The sequence below is a fragment of the Limanda limanda genome, chromosome 11 (genome assembly GCF_963576545.1).
Source record: "Limanda limanda chromosome 11, fLimLim1.1, whole genome shotgun sequence".
NCBI lineage: Eukaryota > Metazoa > Chordata > Actinopteri > Pleuronectiformes > Pleuronectidae > Limanda > Limanda limanda.
In genome coordinates, this window is record NC_083646.1 from 17,254,616 (window position 1) to 17,273,287 (window position 18,672).

The window sequence follows — 18,672 nt, forward strand, 5'->3', positions numbered from 1 at the left end:
GACACGCTGCAGTTTGGCCGTCTCAGTCCCACATGGTTCACCTTCATTACCTCCATTCAGCAGAGTTCACACAGTTCACACAGGCAGCAGCCTACTCAACCTGCGGCTGCGGCCCAGCTCTGGGTAATCTACAGTTTTATTAATGTGTTCTTCCTCAGGAACAGACCAGAGAATGAACACATCACCAAACTGCCACTGGCGAGAAATACATCTGAGTTCGAAGTTTCTACTTTTTGGTCATATTTTCCACTTTATGTGGACAACCTCACAAAAAAAGAGAAACTTCTAATGTACTTCCTCTCAGTTCAGCCGCAGCTTTCTGTTCAATTACTCTGCATCACGTCGCAGGCTTCAGGCCCCGTTTAAATAATAAGTACTAACACATTATGAACTGTGTCACTATTACATTCCCCACTGATTCAGCACAGAAGGACACCACTTAGAGAAAAGTAGAATGATTACAGTATTGGAAAAGCCTTCTGTTTTCTATTCTCTATGCTCATATTGCAATGTGTCTGTTTCTACTATTGACTACTAGTTCCAACTATTGACCTTATTCTGAATAAGATATTATTGCAATTATTATTTTCCATCCCTATTCCTACATGATACAGAGCACAGTCTGATTAGGACTCAATATATCATCATACTACTTGTTTCTATTCAAAATTAGGTTGTGCATTGTCAAGCAGTTGCAGGCCATGTTTTGATGAGGAAAAGTGCTGTAAAAACTCAAAAAGGATGTTTACAGGCGATTAAACATATACATGTCTACATAATGTGACAACAGTCAGAATACTCCAGGTCTTAACTTGATCATTGCTTATCATTCCCAATCATATAAATATCTGAATATTGGCGTGAGATGCAAACTGACATGAGCTAAAGCTTGTTGCTAAACTGTTTTGATGTTTTACATATTTTCAACCTTTCCTTTGCATTTTCACGGCTGTAGTATGATCCATTGAAACTATAACAACGTGTTTAGAGAACAGTCGAGTCTCCTCACCACGAGGAGCTGTCATCTCATCCGAAAAACACTTTTATAGTTGTGGTTTCAAAGGATCGGTGGGAGAGCTGCACTATGTATTTCAAGTGACTCTCTACCCAGTGGGAGGAATAGCGACACAGTCCACACTTTTATATGGCAAGGCCAACACACACATACAGACACACACAGAGACACACATAGACACACACTCTGGGCATAGTGGGTGCAATGGGTACACAGGCTCTCTCTCTCTCCCCCTATGGCATGCTTCTTTGTTGCAGCCTCACAAGGGCGGCCTTTGTGCTCCAGCAGAGTGTGACCGAGTGCAAGCGTGTCTAAGAGAAAATATGTGCAAATTTGTTTCCTAGTGCCTGAGTTATGCATGAGTTAGTGTTTTTGTGTGTGTGTGTGGTGATATTCGTGCCCTCTTCATGAGCTGCTCCCCCACTGCGCTGGCTGACGTCCCGCCAGTGGGCAGGACGGTGGTGATAGAGGACAGGGGAGGAGAGCGAGTCTCCTCTCTCTCTTCACACTGTGACATTGTTGTCGGAGCGGGCGGCCCGGTGTCGAGATGGGCATGGAGGGGACAGAGGGTGGGGGGGGAAAGTTGAGGGAGGTCAGTTATTTTCCTGGTGGTGGCACCAGAGATGCTCCTTCGGCTAGTTTTCTTTCCTGTCTGTCCACTGAGCTTGTCTCATGTATTGTCTAAATCTTAAAATATGGAAGAAAAGCTCCTCCCGTGTTCATCCAGTGCCAAAGGTTCAAATCCTGTGTGGTTTCCCTTGGAGGATATTCACTTCTTGTCTTTAAAGGAACACCGTGCACTGAGCGCCTGTTGAAACAACGTGATGGGGGGGGGGGTGGGGGGGTCAGTCTACTTTGTCGTTGTTGTTGGAGTGAACAGGCTGGCACTGGGCTAAGTGTGTTTTGGTGGTGGCAGAGGGGTCCCTGGCTTTGTGTTTCTGATGCAGGCCGATCGCAGCCAGAATGCTAATGATGTGCACGTGGAAGAACATAGACCTGAGAAAGAGAGGAGAAAACTTTGTCATCAATGCACCAAACTGATTTAGAACATTACAGAGTACAGCAGGCGACAAAATCTGTTAAAAACCCAAATGTGGAATATTTGTCAAAACATAATTTGCATAATAAATGCGAGTCGCCAATAGACAGGGTATTTATATATTTCATAAATTAGAGCTGCAATTATTATTTGATAAATCAATTAGTAGAAGAACATAAAAACAACAGCTGGAAATATATCTGCACATATCTTGTTAATCAATTTAGTCATTATTTATGAAAGAGCATCAAAATTCTCTGGTTCCAGCTTCTTATGTGGAAATAATATCTTATATTTTCTTCTTTGCCTGAAAATTGATCAATATTTCCTGACATTTAGAATTTAATATAATAATTGATTTATGATTTCAGACTGTAGGACCCTCCGAAATACTTTCTTTGACTGTAAACCGAACACATATTAATGAATATCCCAGATACAGACAAGTAGCCAACAAACATATGGATGTTATGTATTAATGTAAATCAAATCCTCTCATTTCAAGTTTTGTTCAAACTTCAGTATACACAGACACAGCAGCTGCACACATGATTCCATACAAACAATCAGGTGTCTGCATACACAGACACATTCTTCACATGCTGTAGAAAATAAGACTGATCTCAAAACAGCAGCAAGAAGAGGAGCTCCTTTTTTGTTGCATTTAGCTGAGCAACAAAAAACCAAGAGAAGTGGTGTGTGAGAAAAGCATCGACAGTCTGCAAGGTCATAACTTTTGGCTTTGGTCAAAGAAGTGAACTGGAGTCCGTGGACAGATGATGGATTGTTTTTGCATCACACAAACTCATGCAGTCGTACGAATGCATCCAGGGTGTCTGGTGTGATTAGATAATTAAATACGGGGGACGTACCTGTAATAAACCAAAGTGGGCTCTACTGCAAGAAGTAAGAAAGGCATGACAGTGTAGCAGATGGCGAGCTGAGTGGCCGCCCAGGTTAGGATGTCGTAAAACAGCTTCAAGTCTGTGGAGGACAGGAAGTTGTGACGAACCGACTTCCTTATCTGGTGGGGAGAGAAAGAGGAAGCCAGACGGATAAATAACTGTTCTATTTCACACTTGATGTACCTGAACAGTGCTATTGATGTTAAGTTACGTGAATATATATATGTACTTTTTTTTATCTTCCTTTAATGTTTTCCTTAGTTTCAATGAATTTAGACTAAAAGGTTTCTGTATGTTACATTTTATATTTATATTTTATGTATTTTCTTCAACAGGTCAGTAAGATGCTGCTATACCGTCTTTACCTCACACACTGAGAAGAGAGAAACAGCCAGACCACAAATTTGGGGGAAAAAGTCAATTCAAGCCCTTCACACACAGGAACACACCTTTTCTGACCAATACACAATTCTAAAACTTCTTAAATATGATCAAGAATGCCGTTACAATAACAAACTTTTGATTAATACATATATTTAGAAGGGCTGGGAATGTAATAAAGCTATGAAAATTTAATTTGGAGAAAATACTGACTGTCCTATATATAGACATTTAATTTAGTTTTCCAGAGAGGGTAAGGTACTCACTGCTCGTGCTGCCATGGTGATGGGGATGGCGGTGATGAATGTAAAATAATAGCCTGGATAGACGCCGTGCCACAGGGCAGACAAGATGAATGTCAACGCCAACCGGTGCTTGGGGGCTCGGTCGTAACACACACTGAGGAGATGGCAGAAATTAAACGTGTGCATGAGAGTGTATGTAAAATGGAAAGTAAATGTTTTCTGTGTGCATGACTTCATATTTTGAAGAACTCACGTTTTGAGCCAAATTCCTGTTTGAATATTCCAGTTGTCAATGAAAGTCTTGAAACTGGTTGCAGACTTAAAACAAACAGGGAACACATGTCAGTAACTCTAATCCTCTAGTCAGTGGTGGTCTCCGACCAAAATTGATTTCCGTGACGGTACCTCGATTCGAAAGATGTTGAGGTTGCAGATGAGATCCCATGATGGCTTTCCATTTTCATCCATCCCCTTGAAACCATAACCTGCAGCGTTGTTCACAGCGTCGGCTGGAAAAAAACCATCAAGTCTTAAATGGCAATAACAATAATAGTGTTTGTCCTCTTTATATTGGCAGTGGACACACTCTGTGCTCACCCAGTGTCCAGGCGAAGTAGAACTTGGGCCTGGCTGCTTGTATGGAGAAGAAAGCGTAGGTGAGCCTGGTGAGGAAGGGGGCGTGGCTGACAAAGTGGGGGTCCACGTTGTGCGTTATGGGCAACGAGCGAGTCACAGTGAGGAAGAACAGCAAACAGCCACAGCAGACGAGCAGCTTCTGACACACAGCATTCTGCACGGGAACAAAATGCAAACGTACATCACGATTAGCAGTGATGCGGGTAACGCGCTACTTAGTAACGCGTTACTCTAATCTGACCCCTTTTTTCAGTAATGAGTAATCTAACGCGTTACTATTTCCAAACCAGTAATCAGATTACAGTTACTCCTCCAAGTCACTGTGTGTTACTATTTTGTGTACTTTTTGTTACTTTTATTATCATCTACACAAACTTGTGCACTTCTCGCTCTTACTCCGTCAATCGCACACATCAAAAACACTTCACTTCCTCATTGCCCCCCGATCCCCAACACAAGCAGCCAATGAGGGCCTGACATCCCCAACAACGCCATCCTATTGGTCCAAACAGTCACATGTCCCACCCCAACCCCTTCACTGACCCTCAGGATATCGGAGCGCTCCTTCAACACAGTGTTTTACTGAACATACGTCAAATCCAGCATAAACCCAGTCCGTTACAATATATTTGATTTTCTTCTTACGTCTCTGGGAGTGAGGTCATGTAGCCTATGCAACAATTAAGTTGAATGACCTTGTTTTGTGCCATAATAAACAAGATCCCTACTACTGTCAATGCCGGGCTGCCCCACAGAACAGCTTTTTGTAAAACCACTCCTTGCTTCTCTAATGCTGTGAACAACAGGTACAATGTTCATAAAACATGTTGAAAAGTTACATTTATAAACAATGTAGATCATAAGTAGTAAGTTTTTCCATTACAGTGTTAACAGTTAAATATGTCAGGTCAAGAAAGATTGTCATTCTTTTATTTTCATAAAAACATGTATTTTTTCAGGAAATAGTTTTTAAGTTCAACTTAAAATGTCAGGAGATACATTATACGTTGTTGTTGTGTACATTACTGTTAAAAATGCACTTCTAATAAAGTGAGTGTTGGCAAAACCGGTTTGTCATTTTTATGTTGAGGCGGCGGGGGTGTTGTCGGCAGCTGCTGAATGTAACTAATAAAGTAACTTGTAATCTAACTTAGTTACTTTTAAAATCAAGTAATCTGTAAAGTAACTAAGTTACTTTTAAAATCACGTAATCTGTAAAGTAACTAAGTTACTTTTTCAAACTGACGATTAGACAAGATGAGAAGTGGACAATACAGGTCACATCAAAATCAGGTCCAGCTGACGCCAGAGGAAATTTGTTATATTAAGGTCAGGAAAGTATAGTTATAATCAGTTAAATGTACTTTGTATGTTTTTGCTGCAAAAGTTTTATTATTAACACCTCTTCTAATTACGCGGATGTTCAGTTTTGGCTTTGAACATAAAAAAGCAGAACAGAGACAGAAACAAAACACTGAACCTTTCACTATGTTCATTCAGGCTCAGGTGACGTGTTCTTTAAATTGGAACATATTGGATCTGTACACGACTGGATGCACCAGTTCTTTAAGCCCTCTGGGACACATTGATTTCAGCAAGTCAACACACGCTATTTCTATTTCTGCCAATTTATTTCTACACATCTTAAGTTACAGACCAAACAACATGGACCGGGGTTAATTACAGCTTTAAGAGGAGTTTAATTAAACAATAGGCCGGTACACTCTCAGACAATGCAGGTGAAAAGTATTAAACTTTAATTAAGGACTGTTCTAGATAAGAGGCACAGACTATATTCCCAGGATGTGCATTGTCTAATATATAGATGAACATTCATGACCTTACCAGAGGTGACGGGTTTGGCGTCTTGTCGTAGCCGTTCTGTCCGTTACACGTCCCCGAGTGCTGCCTGAGCCTCTGGCTGACGTGTCGGCCCTCGATGAAGTCTATGTAGTCCTTATAGTTACTGCACGGCCCCACCAGGATGCTCAGGAAGTTCAGATTGTAGCTCATGTACTCGATGAGAGACGGCCTCACCCTGCACAAAGAACAACAGAAGGAATCGCTGAAAACAACATCAGGGAACACGCCTTTCATTTTCAGTTTGAAAACAGTGATCAGTTCAGGTGATCACTGTGAGGAAAGCATGCCATGTATTTTTAAATAAAATATAAAAAATTGTGTCAAACTGTATTGTTAATGACAGGTGAAAGGGGAACATACATGTAAAACAGTGCCTTTATAAAATTTCACATAGAGACAATCTGAATGTTATAAATGAGATTTAGTTTGTCTTTCTTTGGCTCTGATAAGAACAGTTACAGCCTTTAGGGAACCAGGGTTTGTTCCTGCAAATACTAAAATTCCAGGAAATCACAAAGAAATGTTCTTTTCAATAAGTTTATTGATTTCTCAACTCAAGTTGGTTTCCACTTGCTGAGCGTTCTTCAATATTACTGGTTATGACATAAAGCTTGTATATACAAGTGGTACAATTGAAACTGAGCCCTACAGAATCGGCACAGGCATCTTACAATAAAGTGTCAAACATGAGACAATCACAGACTGTACATGTGCAGGGTTACTGGACGAGTACAGCACTAAGTGTTCTAAGTGTTTATTTGTACCTTTTTCTTTTTGTTTTTATAGTGACACACTGATGAATGTAGTTCTATTGATTCACATGCATAACAATTCAATATTTTCATGCAAAACGGTGCTTTTTTTACATGAATAATCTAGTCACCATGATGTCCTTGTCATTGTCCCTGGTGGCTGAAGGAAAAGAAAAGTTATTTATATTTATTTATTCTTTAAAATAAGGCGTTCATTCAGAGGCAACCCTCTCTGCTCACATACGCATCGTTACAGTAGGTTTGGGTTTAGAGTTAAACTTATTCACACAGCAACATATAAAAGTCCTTTGCTTGTTTTAACATATTTAAAACTCACTTTATTGCATGAAGCTCCTGCTCCGGGGTCAGCTGTTCAGATTTCTTGCACGTACCTGAAAAATAAGGGATGAATCATCAATATTAAGCCTGTTTGAAAACTTTTAATTAATCCGACACCACCCTGTTTAATCTTTTCTTATCTATTATGCCCTATTACAGGATGATTCAATTTCACAGTAATGGGCCTTTTTCATGGGAGCCCTCTTATCATTTCACAGTAGGAGAAGTACAGATATTGCCAGTATAAATCCTCGAGGGCTGGATCCATTTAGCTGCTTCAGTGCCATGATTTACTGCAGAAAGATTCACACGCTGTGTCACAAGGACAATTATAGCAGCATGGAAACCCCTCCCCCTCACCGGTAGCCATCTTGGCTCCGTAGCAGAAGGTCAGAGGCCACCAATGTATTTTCAAACTTGACAAAATGGCAGCTCATTTTAAGGTTGAGTGAGCAAAGTAGATATATCACAAACAAGTGTAGTGATTGTACTACATGTATGTGTACTGACTAAAGTATTGTTAGAATTAAGACACAGTGACTGTCTTGATGATGCAGTGGCAGGAGCATTCAAATTAAAGGGAACAATTATTAAAGTTATGAGCAACATCTCAGCTTTTCCTGTTATATTAGTTGAGAAAACCTGAAATGAAAAAACCCTAATGTTTAATGTCACGTAATTGTGGAAGTTTGTTATCTCCATGTGTGTGTGTGTGTGTGTGTGTGTGTGTGTGTGTGTGTGTGTGTGTGTGTGTGTGTGTGTGTGTGTGTGTGTGTGTGTGTGTGTGTGTGTCCTTTATCTTACCATCATGGAGCTGGAAAGCCAGTGTGGTGATCTTCTGAGTTACTATCATCAGAGGCCTGAGCAGAAAGAGCAGAGAAAATACATTTGGTGAATCCTGAAATGAAAACAAAGATGTAATGTATGAACCTGAATATCTTTTCACAAGAACATTTTCTAATTTCTAACTTTCACAAAACTGTGCCATGGAATTTGACAGTGTCACTAAGAAACCTACAAGAACAGATGATCACGGTAAGATTTTTGGTAAAGAAATCTTGATTAAAATAAAATAATAAAATTCAAACACAAGACCACCACAGCTCAGCAAGCAAGTCATTTTCTATACTGACCTTACAAAGCCCTGCCTTTAAAACACTGGCTAACTAGACTGGCACTCAGAAGAGCAGTCCCCTTAAACTCAATGAAGCTGCACCAAATGACACAGACTCATTGAAATCAATTCAAATACACCACCTGACGGAGGTGATGAGCCACTGTATGAAGCAGCAGAATTAATTTGACCTTGAGAATGTCCTTGTTCTTTTCCAGCAGTGCTTTGTCAGGTCAATTATTGATATCTAAACGTTCACTTAAACACGCTTAAAAGGTGAAAAGGATCTATTGGAGGAATTTTATTTAAAAAATTCTAAATTCAACGAATTGATGGGCCCTTACGATTTAAATACTCTATATTTACATCAAACCCCAAACTGGTCAAAATAAACACCTTTTAGTTTTTAGGACAACTGAAGGCTACCACAGATTCTCTTTCGCGTTGGAAGGGGAGGGTGAGGCAAGGGATGTTCAGCTGCAATGTGCAACTTCACCACTAGATGTCACTAAAATCTACACACTGAACCTTTAAGAGAACATACAATTAGTGTAGAATAAGTCCTTTAAGTGGCACAGTTTAAACATCGGTTTCATTTGTCTCAGTGAGTGACAAAATTATGGACACCACCAAGTGAGATAACTGCGAAGGGCGATCAGGTCCTGTCTTCTCGACTGACAGATTCACACCCCCACTAGTTTCATTCAAAGATAGAGACCTCTCTGTCTGGAGAATGTGAGTGTGTAAGCACTGTGAGCACAAGCACACATTTAACTATCTCACACACATACAGGAGCCAGTATGTGGGGCCCGCATTGTGCACACAGCATGGAAAACTAAGGGGGAGAGGGGCCTGGCCATGAGGCTGGGAGGGCCGGCTCAGTGAGAGCTGGCACCGGGCTTTGGAGAAACGCTTTCAGGGTGCCAGCTGGTATGTGCAGCACCGCACCACTGCAGCATCACACTCTGTTTTTTCCACGAAGACCAAAGTGTTGACCCAGTTTAGTTTCTGTTCTGCAGCGTTTGGAAGTCAAATGGGAAAGCGAAACAGATTTGAGATTAAGTGCATGACACCTTCCTACAGGAAAAACAACGCAACACAATCCTGACCATTCCCTACATTTGCTGTTTTGCCAGAAAGAAAAAGAGCAAATCTCAAACTCACACATACAAGCACCATCTCTGTGACTCACAGCCATTTATCTGTCCAATCTGAAAGCTTGACGCAGCTGGATCTTGATTCAATACATAACCCCCCCCCCCCCCCCAAAGGCTGAGTCAGAGGCCTGGCTGCTCGTCACCAGAGTCATGGGGAGAGAGACTGACGCTGCCAGAAAATTCATCCACACGAGAACTGGGTAAAGACGCTGCTGAATACAGGAGCCAGAAAAGTCAACTGATAACTTTAGAACTTTATTCTGTAGAAGCACGCATAGGTGATGGCAGATCCGTGTTTAATTTGTGAATCATGGGAGAAGACTTTCTATGAAAGGTGATCAACAATGAGATAAGCTGTGGGCTAGCAGAATTAATATTTATCACAGCAATAGCATGCTAGCAATGTGGAAGCAGCTGTGGAGGAAGAGCTTACAATGCATTTTCAATATGTAATCTCTCACTAAACCAATAACGAGAAATTACGGATGAGTGGCTGCAAGTCTTCTGTTAGAGGAAATCCCCTCCCACTGTGCTAAACTCTTCTTTGTGATCCTTGGAGGAAATGTGGTATTTGAATGAGGAAAACTTGCATATTTAAAAGTAAACTGTTGTCTCCTAGTTTCTAACACAGTAACGTTACAGAGCAGGAGGCAGCGAGCAACTTAACTCTCTACCTGGCTGGAAAATGTCAACTGTGAACAATTCCCACTGCTGCTTTTTTTAATCAGCGTGTTGTATTGACACAAGGCCGGGGCGCAGTTCAACTGATAACGTAACAACTGCTCAAAAACTGAGGTGATGAATACGCTCACATCAGTGAAGGTTTTATTAAGACCGAGAGGAAAAGAGGTGGTGAGGGGACTGATTGTTGTTTTTCTTACCCAGAGAAGTCAGTGGACAGTATCCCATAGTTAAATATGAAGACACGGCTCACTTGGCACACAGTCAGGAAGCCCATAGCCGTCACCATGGAGTACCTGCATGTAAAGGGATGAAAAATCAAACAAGATGAGAGACAGATAAGATGCTACATTGTCGAATATTTCCTGTAAATAATACCGAGTAGGGCTGCCACCTCTTGGTCATGTGTTTATGCTTTGGCACATTCTTGAATTGCTTCTGCTTTATGCTGATATGGATGTTATTAATACATTACTGGAAATGGTTGTCACACATTTGGCACCAATACCAATACCTTTGATTTGGGTTAGGGAATTTATAGCACACTGGTACAATCTGTACAAATACACAAGAGTGCAGCTTTGTGTCTTTGCCAAAGTAATACTTATGAATTCCTTTGGAAATGTAATTAATTCATGATAACATCATTTCACTTTAATCATTTTATTTTATTACTTTACATTTGCTTTGGCACCGAACTTTATTGGTGCACTTGTACATTAGAAACGAATCAGAAGAACTTATCCCTCTTTGGTATAATCTCATTTATTTGTTAACAGGGGAATGCTTACTATATGCATGTCTCAACATGCAGCTCAGTGAGACATCTGTCTTTGAACATTGGTTAAAGTGTGATGACTTTATTCTGCCTGACACAAGGAGCTCCTTGGAGACCAACAAAATGTAGGATCTGACTTAATAACTTCAACTTAGACATACATAAATTAGTTTATAAAATTTGACTGAAGGAAACCAACGTCATCAAAGAGATCATGTTTCATGAAATGTTTCAATGTGTCAGGATCTGGCACTTTAGTGCATGTTTAATTGTAAAGGTGTTTTCTGTTTAGTAAGTCTCTGTTGTGTGTGTGTTCTAGTTGTTTTCATGTTTGCACACCCTGTTTCTGTTTCCTGTTTTATTTTGTAGTCTGTGTTCCTTGTGTGTTGTTTCCGTCTTCACTTCCTGTCTGTGATTGTCAGCTCTGCCCTCATGTGTTTCACCTGTGTTCAATTGCCCCTGCCTTCCCTGTGTATTTAAGCCTCTGTCTTCCCTTTGTCCTCGGTCGGATTGTCTGTTTTTCTTGCCTGTTTTTCCTGCGGTGTTGTCTGTCCTGTTTTTCCTGCGGTGTTGTCTGTCCTGTGTTCCTGCGGTGTTTGTTCGTCTTCCCTCCTGCCTTCCATGGTGCTTTCATGATCTCCTGATCTCCTGTATCCCCGCGTAAGCATCGTGTTTTGTTTGTTAACTGTTTAGTGTTAATGTTTTGTTTGTTTTGTTAAATACTTATTTAATTAAATTACCTTTTGCTTTATAATTTCTGCATTTGGGTCCATCTCTCCATCCCAACCGTGACAGTACAATCCGACCATAATATGGACCCAGCAGAGATTAGTTTTTGGAGTGAAAGAGTTTATTATTTTGATTGTTTGGTGTCTGAGCTGGAGGGGGGAGGTTCAGACACTGCTGAGACCCTGGAGGCGATCTTGGTGTTGGAGGCCTGGCTGAAAGATCGTCCCTTGGTCAGCCATTACGTCCCCTACCTCCTGGAGGTGCAGGAGCGGTTGAGGACACTGCGCAGCCCTCCAGCCCCATCCACTAACCCCTTCGAGGGAACCCGTCTGGCCCGTGGTGGACCCCGCAGCCTGTGGAGGAGCTCTGCGGTTGGTGGTCCCCGCAGTTTCAAGAAGGGTTCTGCTGTGGTTGGTGGACGTTGGAGAGGGGGCATCCATAGCAGAAGCCTCCAACCTCCAGCCTCAACTGGGTCCCAGCCGTCTCCAGCCTCAACTGGGTCCCAGCCGTCTCCAGCCTCAACTGGGTTCCAGCCACCTCCAGCCTCAACTGGGTTCCAGCCGTCTCCAGCCTCAACTGGGCCCCAGCCGTCTCCAGCCTCAACTGGGCCCCAGCCGTCTCCAGCCTCAACTGGGCCCCAGCCGCCTCCAGCCTCAACTGGGCCCCAGCCGCCTCCAGCCTCAACTGGGCCCCAGCCGCCTCCAGCCTCAACTGGGCCCCAGCCGCCTCCAGCCTCAACTGGGCCCCAGCCGCCTCCAGCCTCAACTGGGCCCCAGCCACCTCCAGCCTCAACTGGGCCCCAGCCGCCTCCAGCCTCAACTGGGCCCCAGCCACCTTCAGCCTCAACTGGGAGCCAGCCACCTCCAGTCCCTGCTCCTGTCCCGCGCCGGAGGATCCCGGCAGACGCCACTCTGCTTCTGGCGTCGGAGGTCCTCGCGGTGCCTGCTCCTGTCCTCGCTCCTGTCCCAGTCCCGCGCCGGAGGGTCCTGGCAGACGCCACTCTGTTTCCGGCGTCTGAGGTCCTCGCGGTGCCTGCTCCTGTCCTCGCTCCTGTCCCAGTCCCACGCCGGAGGGTCCCGGCAGACGCCACTCTGTTTCCGGCGTCGGAGGTCCTCGCGGTGCCTGCTCCTGTCCTCGCTCCTGTCCCAGTCCCGCGCCGGAGGGTCCCGGCAGACGCCACTCTGTTTCCGGCGTCGGAGGTCCTCGCGGTGCCTGCTCCTGTCCTCGCTCCTGTCCCAGTCCCGCGCCGGAGGGTCCCAGCAGACGCCACTCTGTTTCCGGCGTCGGAGGTCCTCGCGGTGCCTGCTCCTGTCCTCGCTCCTGTCCCAGTCCCACGCCGGAGGGTCCCGGCAGACGCCACTCTGTTTCCGGCGTCGGAGGTCCTAGCGGTGCCTGCTCCTGTCCTCGCTCCTGTCCCAGTCCCGCGCCGGAGGGTCCCGGCAGACGCCACTCTGTTTCCGGTGTCTGAGGTCCTCGCGGTGCCTGCTCCTGTCCTCGCTCCTGTCCCAGTCCCGCGCCAGAGGGTCCCGGCAGACGCCACTCTGTTTCCGGCGTCGGAGGTCCTCGCGGTGCCTGCTCCTGTCCTCGCTCCTGTCCCCGTCCCACGCCGGAGGGTCCCGGCAGACGCCACTCTGGTTCCGGCGTCTGAGGTCCTCGCCGTGCCTGCTCCAGTTCCTGCTCCAGTCCCCGTCCCACGCCGGAGGGGCCCGGCGGACACCACTCTGGTTCCGGCGTCTGAGGTCCTCGCCGTGCCTGCTCCAGTCCCCGTCTCACACGGGAGGATCCCGGCAGACGCCACTCTGGTTCCGGCGTCTGAGGTCCTCAGAGCGCCGGTGCTAGCCCCTCTTCAGCGCCGGAGGTTCCCCAGAGACGTCACAGCGGTTCCGGCGTCAGAGGTCCGAGCTGCTGCAACTCCGATTCTATCACCAAGTCCGGGGCTGAGGGCTGCCCCCCAGTGCTCAGTCCATGAGGGGCCTCAGAACTCGGTTCCTGTGTGGCCACGGCGCCGCCCCCCCGAGCCACAGAACTTTGCCCTTGAGCGGCCACGGCGCCGCCCTCCCGAGCCACAGAACTCTGTCTTTGAGCGGCCACGGCGCCGCCCCCCCTAGCCACAGAACTTTGCCCTTGAGCGGCCACAGCGCCGCCCTCCTGAGCCCCTGAACTCTGCCCAGGACTCTGTTCGTGTCCCGGATTCCCTCCTCCGGTTCCCCCCTCCTCCCACCCGTCTCGGTTCTTTTTTTTCTTTTTTTTTTGGCCGTCTGGTATCCGGCCCTTGAGGGGGGGGTACTGTCAGGATCTGGCACTTTAGTGCATGTTTAATTGTAAAGGTGTTTTCTGTTTAGTAAGTCTCTGTTGTGTGTGTGTTCTAGTTGTTTTCATGTTTGCACACTCTGTTTCTGTTTCCTGTTTTATTTTGTAGTCTGTGTTCCTTGTGTGTTGTTTCCGTCTTCACTTCCTGTCTGTGATTGTCAGCTCTGCCCTCATGTGTTTCACCTGTGTTCAATTGCCCCTGCCTTCCCTGTGTATTTAAGCCTCTGTCTTCCCTTTGTCCTCGGTCGGATTGTCTGTTGTTCTTGCCTGTTTTTCCTGCGGTGTTGTCTGTCCTGTTTTTCCTGCGGTGTTGTCTGTCCTGTGTTCCTGCGGTGTTTGTTCGTCTTCCCTCCTGCCTTCCATGGTGCTTTCATGATCTCCTGATCTCCTGTATCCCCGCGTAAGCATCGTGTTTTGTTTGTTAACTGTTTAGTGTTAATGTTTTGTTTGTTTTGTTAAATACTTATTTAATTAAATTACCTTTTACTTTATAATTTCTGCATTTGGGTCCATCTCTCCATCCCAACCGTGACACAATGCTACCCTAAGATTCTACATATTGATCACTGACCCACCCATGGTCAGAATAAAGCCAGGTTTAAACTAGAGACTAAAAGGCACCGGGATCACAATTGTCACAACGCTGATGATCCTTGTATTGACTTTCTGACACATGAATACTCAGTAGTCACTTCCACAGTAATACTACAACTCAAACTTCATGAATCATACCACACCCAATAGTATTGTTACTAACTCTTGTTGCGGTGACACATCTGTCCACAGACAAATTCAAAACCACCTTGCTGGCAGCTCCTACTAGTCTCATACAATACTATCCATCCATCCATCCATCCATGATCTGTACTGCTTATCCTTTGGGGGTCGCGGGGGGGAACCCAATCCCAGCGGACATTTGGCGAGAGATAACATGAACACTCACATTCACACCTATGGTTATTTCAGAGTCCCCAACCTAACCCCAGTTTACATGTCATAGGACTTTGGAAGTACCAAGAGAAAACTCTTTCAAACACAGGGAGAACATGCCAGGTCCACACAGAAAGGCCCCAGAGGGATTTCAACCTGGAACCTTTTTGCCTTGAGGCAGCAGTGCCAATCACTGGACCACGGTACTGGACACTGTATATATACAGTGTCCAGTACTGTGGTCTAGATTATATAAGAGTTATATATATATATATATAACTCTTAGATGTCAGGACTCTAACAGCAGAAGGATTTCCCTTTTTTTATGTGCTTTGATTGTCTTGATTCATTGAGTTACTGGAATATATGCTTAAAAGGGTACACGCGTGTTTAATCCAGGACAAAGTTGACACTTTTGCTTTCACGTGTTTAGAGCAATACTGTTTGTATATTCCTCTGCTGGCCGGTATTCCCTTTACACATGAATACCACAGTGACCTACAGTTACCACAACACACTTATGTTGCTCCATTCCTGAAGAGAATAAAACATTTCCGTAATGTGCTTGAGCCAAGTTGTTTGAATCCAGGCCAACACACACAAACAAACTACATTAAACCTCAGACACTGTCCAACCGTGTTGATGTAGCAGACTGGTCTGGCTGGCACGTCAGGCTGATCCCTACCGGACGAGTTTTACAAGTGCATGCCTTCAACAGCAGTATTTAAGTTTAGGTCACATTTTACCAGGGGATAACTAGCACCGTGCATTGCATTGCTGTGCTGGAATGTGTGGGAGGGAGTGAATGAATGGGAAGGTCCAAAGGATCTTGAATGAATAAAGACTTTTTTAAAGATTAAAATGAAAAACGAGGTACCACAACAAATCATCAATAGTAATATCAATATCTCGTACATCTGCCCGACCCACCACACACACCTATGACTTAAATAGTTTCTGGCCTGATCTTGTCCGACAAGTTTTGCCTCAAGTCAACAGTAACTATCCTTTCACCACTGTCACTGAAATGAGACCGGGCTTAAACATTTCAGTGCTGCAACATTTTGTGTCCATAATATAGCCATGTCCCAGACTTTTATGCTGATCTTCCAAAGGCAGAGACTCACCTGTGCACACTGTCGATATCAGCTTTAACCATAATCACGTAGCTTGTGACCACCACTGTCAGGATGTGAGTCGAGTACCTGCAAAAAAGAACAAACAAGTGAGAGAATGTGTATCACCAGTTTTATTTATTTCAGTTGATGGGACTTTGTTCTGTATGTTGATGATAAGATGGTGTGTGTGCCAATAGAGCCTCAGCACATTTACCCCTGGGGTCTGTTACTCATGCCAGCACATGTGCATCTGCCTTCTCTGCACTTCTGCTGTCTATACAGCCTTATTGTCCTCCCATGATTACAATGTGGTGCTGGACCCTGCTCACTGGACGTCTGTGTATTCACCAGGAAGGTAGACCATTGTTAACTGAGATGTGCTCAGTGGTAAACTACAGTCACATATTTTTACCCAGCACACGCTGCTCATCAAGTCACAGCAGCAGCTCAGAGTAGAAAATAGGAATGTGGTGCAGTGTCATATGAGAGGATGTGGAGATGCACAGTTTGGGGACTGGATGATGCCGTACCATCCGAAGCAGAAGATGAGGAAGGCGACGCCGAGGAGCGTGGCCACAGCGTGTCTGACCAAAGGGTTGGCATGGCGAGGGCTGAGGTAGAGCCGGAACCAGAAGGCGGCTGCCAGGGCGAACAGCTGACACGCCAAAAAGTTCACCTGAGTGGGCGAGACAGAGACGAGGATGGGAGTCCACAGTTGCTAAAAATAGTCAACAAGCCACGTGCTTTGAGTAAAAAGATTAAAACAACTCATAGAACTCACATAGGCTGTAACTGTGACAGGTTCTAATAACTTGTCCCACTTGTTTAATCATCAACAATGATTTCATCCCAATACTATAAGGTTGTACAGCTCTACAGGTAGAGTATCAAACAGCTCACTGAAAACTTTAAGTAGACCAACTTTTAAATGTTGTCATATAAGCTCTTCTTTATCATACAGACTTTTTATAACATAAGCTCAACATGTCAATAGTTGCAAAACCTACAAATCAAATATATAATGTGAAATACAATATTGCAGCATGTTCTGCAGATTAAAGAGTGAGTAAAATATACAACAAGACATTTTATCAACCTTAATATAGCATCTGTCCAAATGTGTAATGCACTTGCAGTTTTTGTGTTTTAAAAATAGACACACACAGACAAATGACCATAAATCAAAACTTTGTCACAGCATCTTTGGTGAACTGGCATCAGGAGAATTTCAAAATCACAGCCAACAAAAAAGTGTTTTTTCAGGTACAAACATCATCAATTTTCAGGACTACACAACAGTCCCAAAATTAGTGTCAATTAGAAATATCTTCCAGAATCAAAGAGTAAAATGTATCTAGTAATGAAGAAGAGACAAATCATGAACAGCACTGTGTGTGTGTGTGTGTGTTTGCTGAGGGTTCACTGCAGGTCTCAGTGAGAAGATGTGTCACAACACTAGATAACAGATGTTTTATTAATAACTCTGAGAGCTGTACATCATGTGTGTAATACCCACGTTGTGACTCAGCTGCAGACAGAGAATCGTACCTGATCCAGGGGGAAGCCCAGCTGGTCACTGACGGGCTGCAGCCACTTGGATCCGGTCGTTTCAAACGCAGCCTCCGTCTGACGCTCTGCCATCATCCTGCGCTGATCTGCTGGACCTCAGTCTTCGTTTCTTATTTTATTTACTTTATAAAAAGTAAAATAATAACAACCTACTGTTCACTCATTGTTTTCCCGAAAGCCTCCGCGACAAGTCAAGCCAGTCCACAGTGTGATAGTCCGGGCATGGCACTCCCAGCTCTGCCTCTCCTCCTCTTCCTCCTCCTCTTCTTCCTCCTCCTCCTCCTCTTCTTCCTCCTCCTCCTCCTCCTCCTCTGCTCACATGCCACTGAAACGCGAAGAACGTTAATACCGTTTCCTGTAATTGCTACACAAATAAAAGCAGGGCTTGACCATGTGCATAGTAAGGTTTAATATCCAAGGCTTTAGAACAAACAGACAGCACTTTTTTTTTTTTTTTTTTTAACTTTTGTTTGTTTAATTGCTTAATTTGATCCATTGTCTTGTAAAAGCTTGTTTAAATCTTGAATTGCATTGCATAAACTTGTTTTTGGAAAAGTGATACATTATTGTTATTATTGTTATTATTATTATTATATCAGGAGGAAGTTATACTAAAGTTGTTTAACCCCTCACATCTTGAAGCAAAATAAAAAGGAGGGGTGTTAGTGGTGAATAGTTAGTTTGTAAACAGATTAAGAAAAGATAGCATCCTCTGTGTTAAACCTAACTTAAGTAAAAGTCCATAAATATTATCATCAAAAGGAAATGAAAGTATGAAAGACAAAAGTTTTGATGTTGAAGTCTGAAAATATGCAGTAATGTGTAAATGATTGAGTCAAAGTGGAGATTATTTATACAACTTCATATAATACTGTCCGGTTACTCTAAAAAAGACATAATATTTTTAAGATGTGTTCATCAAGAGTGTTATATTTGTATGTGAAAAATCTAATAATTACTTCTGTCAAATAAATATAATGGAGTTCAAAGTAAAAAATTTCCCTCTGCAACGCAGCGGAATTATTATATTATGAAAATGGATGTACACAATAACATCAGAATTTAACAAAACAAAGTGAATGCAGGCCTGTACCCCTGCTATGTAATAT

General features: G+C 43.8%; 1 protein-coding gene across 1 annotated transcript; it reads right to left on the reverse strand.

Annotated features, from left to right (window-relative positions):
* Nucleotides 1–1,860: 1,860 nt before the first annotated feature.
* mboat1 (membrane bound O-acyltransferase domain containing 1) lies at nucleotides 1,861–17,638 on the reverse strand. Its single transcript, XM_061081886.1, has 13 exons — nucleotides 17,543–17,638; nucleotides 16,525–16,670; nucleotides 16,004–16,081; nucleotides 10,329–10,424; nucleotides 7,980–8,035; nucleotides 7,174–7,228; nucleotides 6,067–6,259; nucleotides 4,183–4,375; nucleotides 3,991–4,094; nucleotides 3,839–3,903; nucleotides 3,607–3,739; nucleotides 2,927–3,078; nucleotides 1,861–2,011 (listed from the first exon to the last, which is right to left on the reverse strand). The coding sequence occupies exons 1-13, from the start codon at nucleotides 17,636–17,638 to the stop codon at nucleotides 1,861–1,863; spliced, it is 1,518 nt and encodes a 505-aa protein (XP_060937869.1).
* Nucleotides 17,639–18,672: the final 1,034 nt, after the last annotated feature.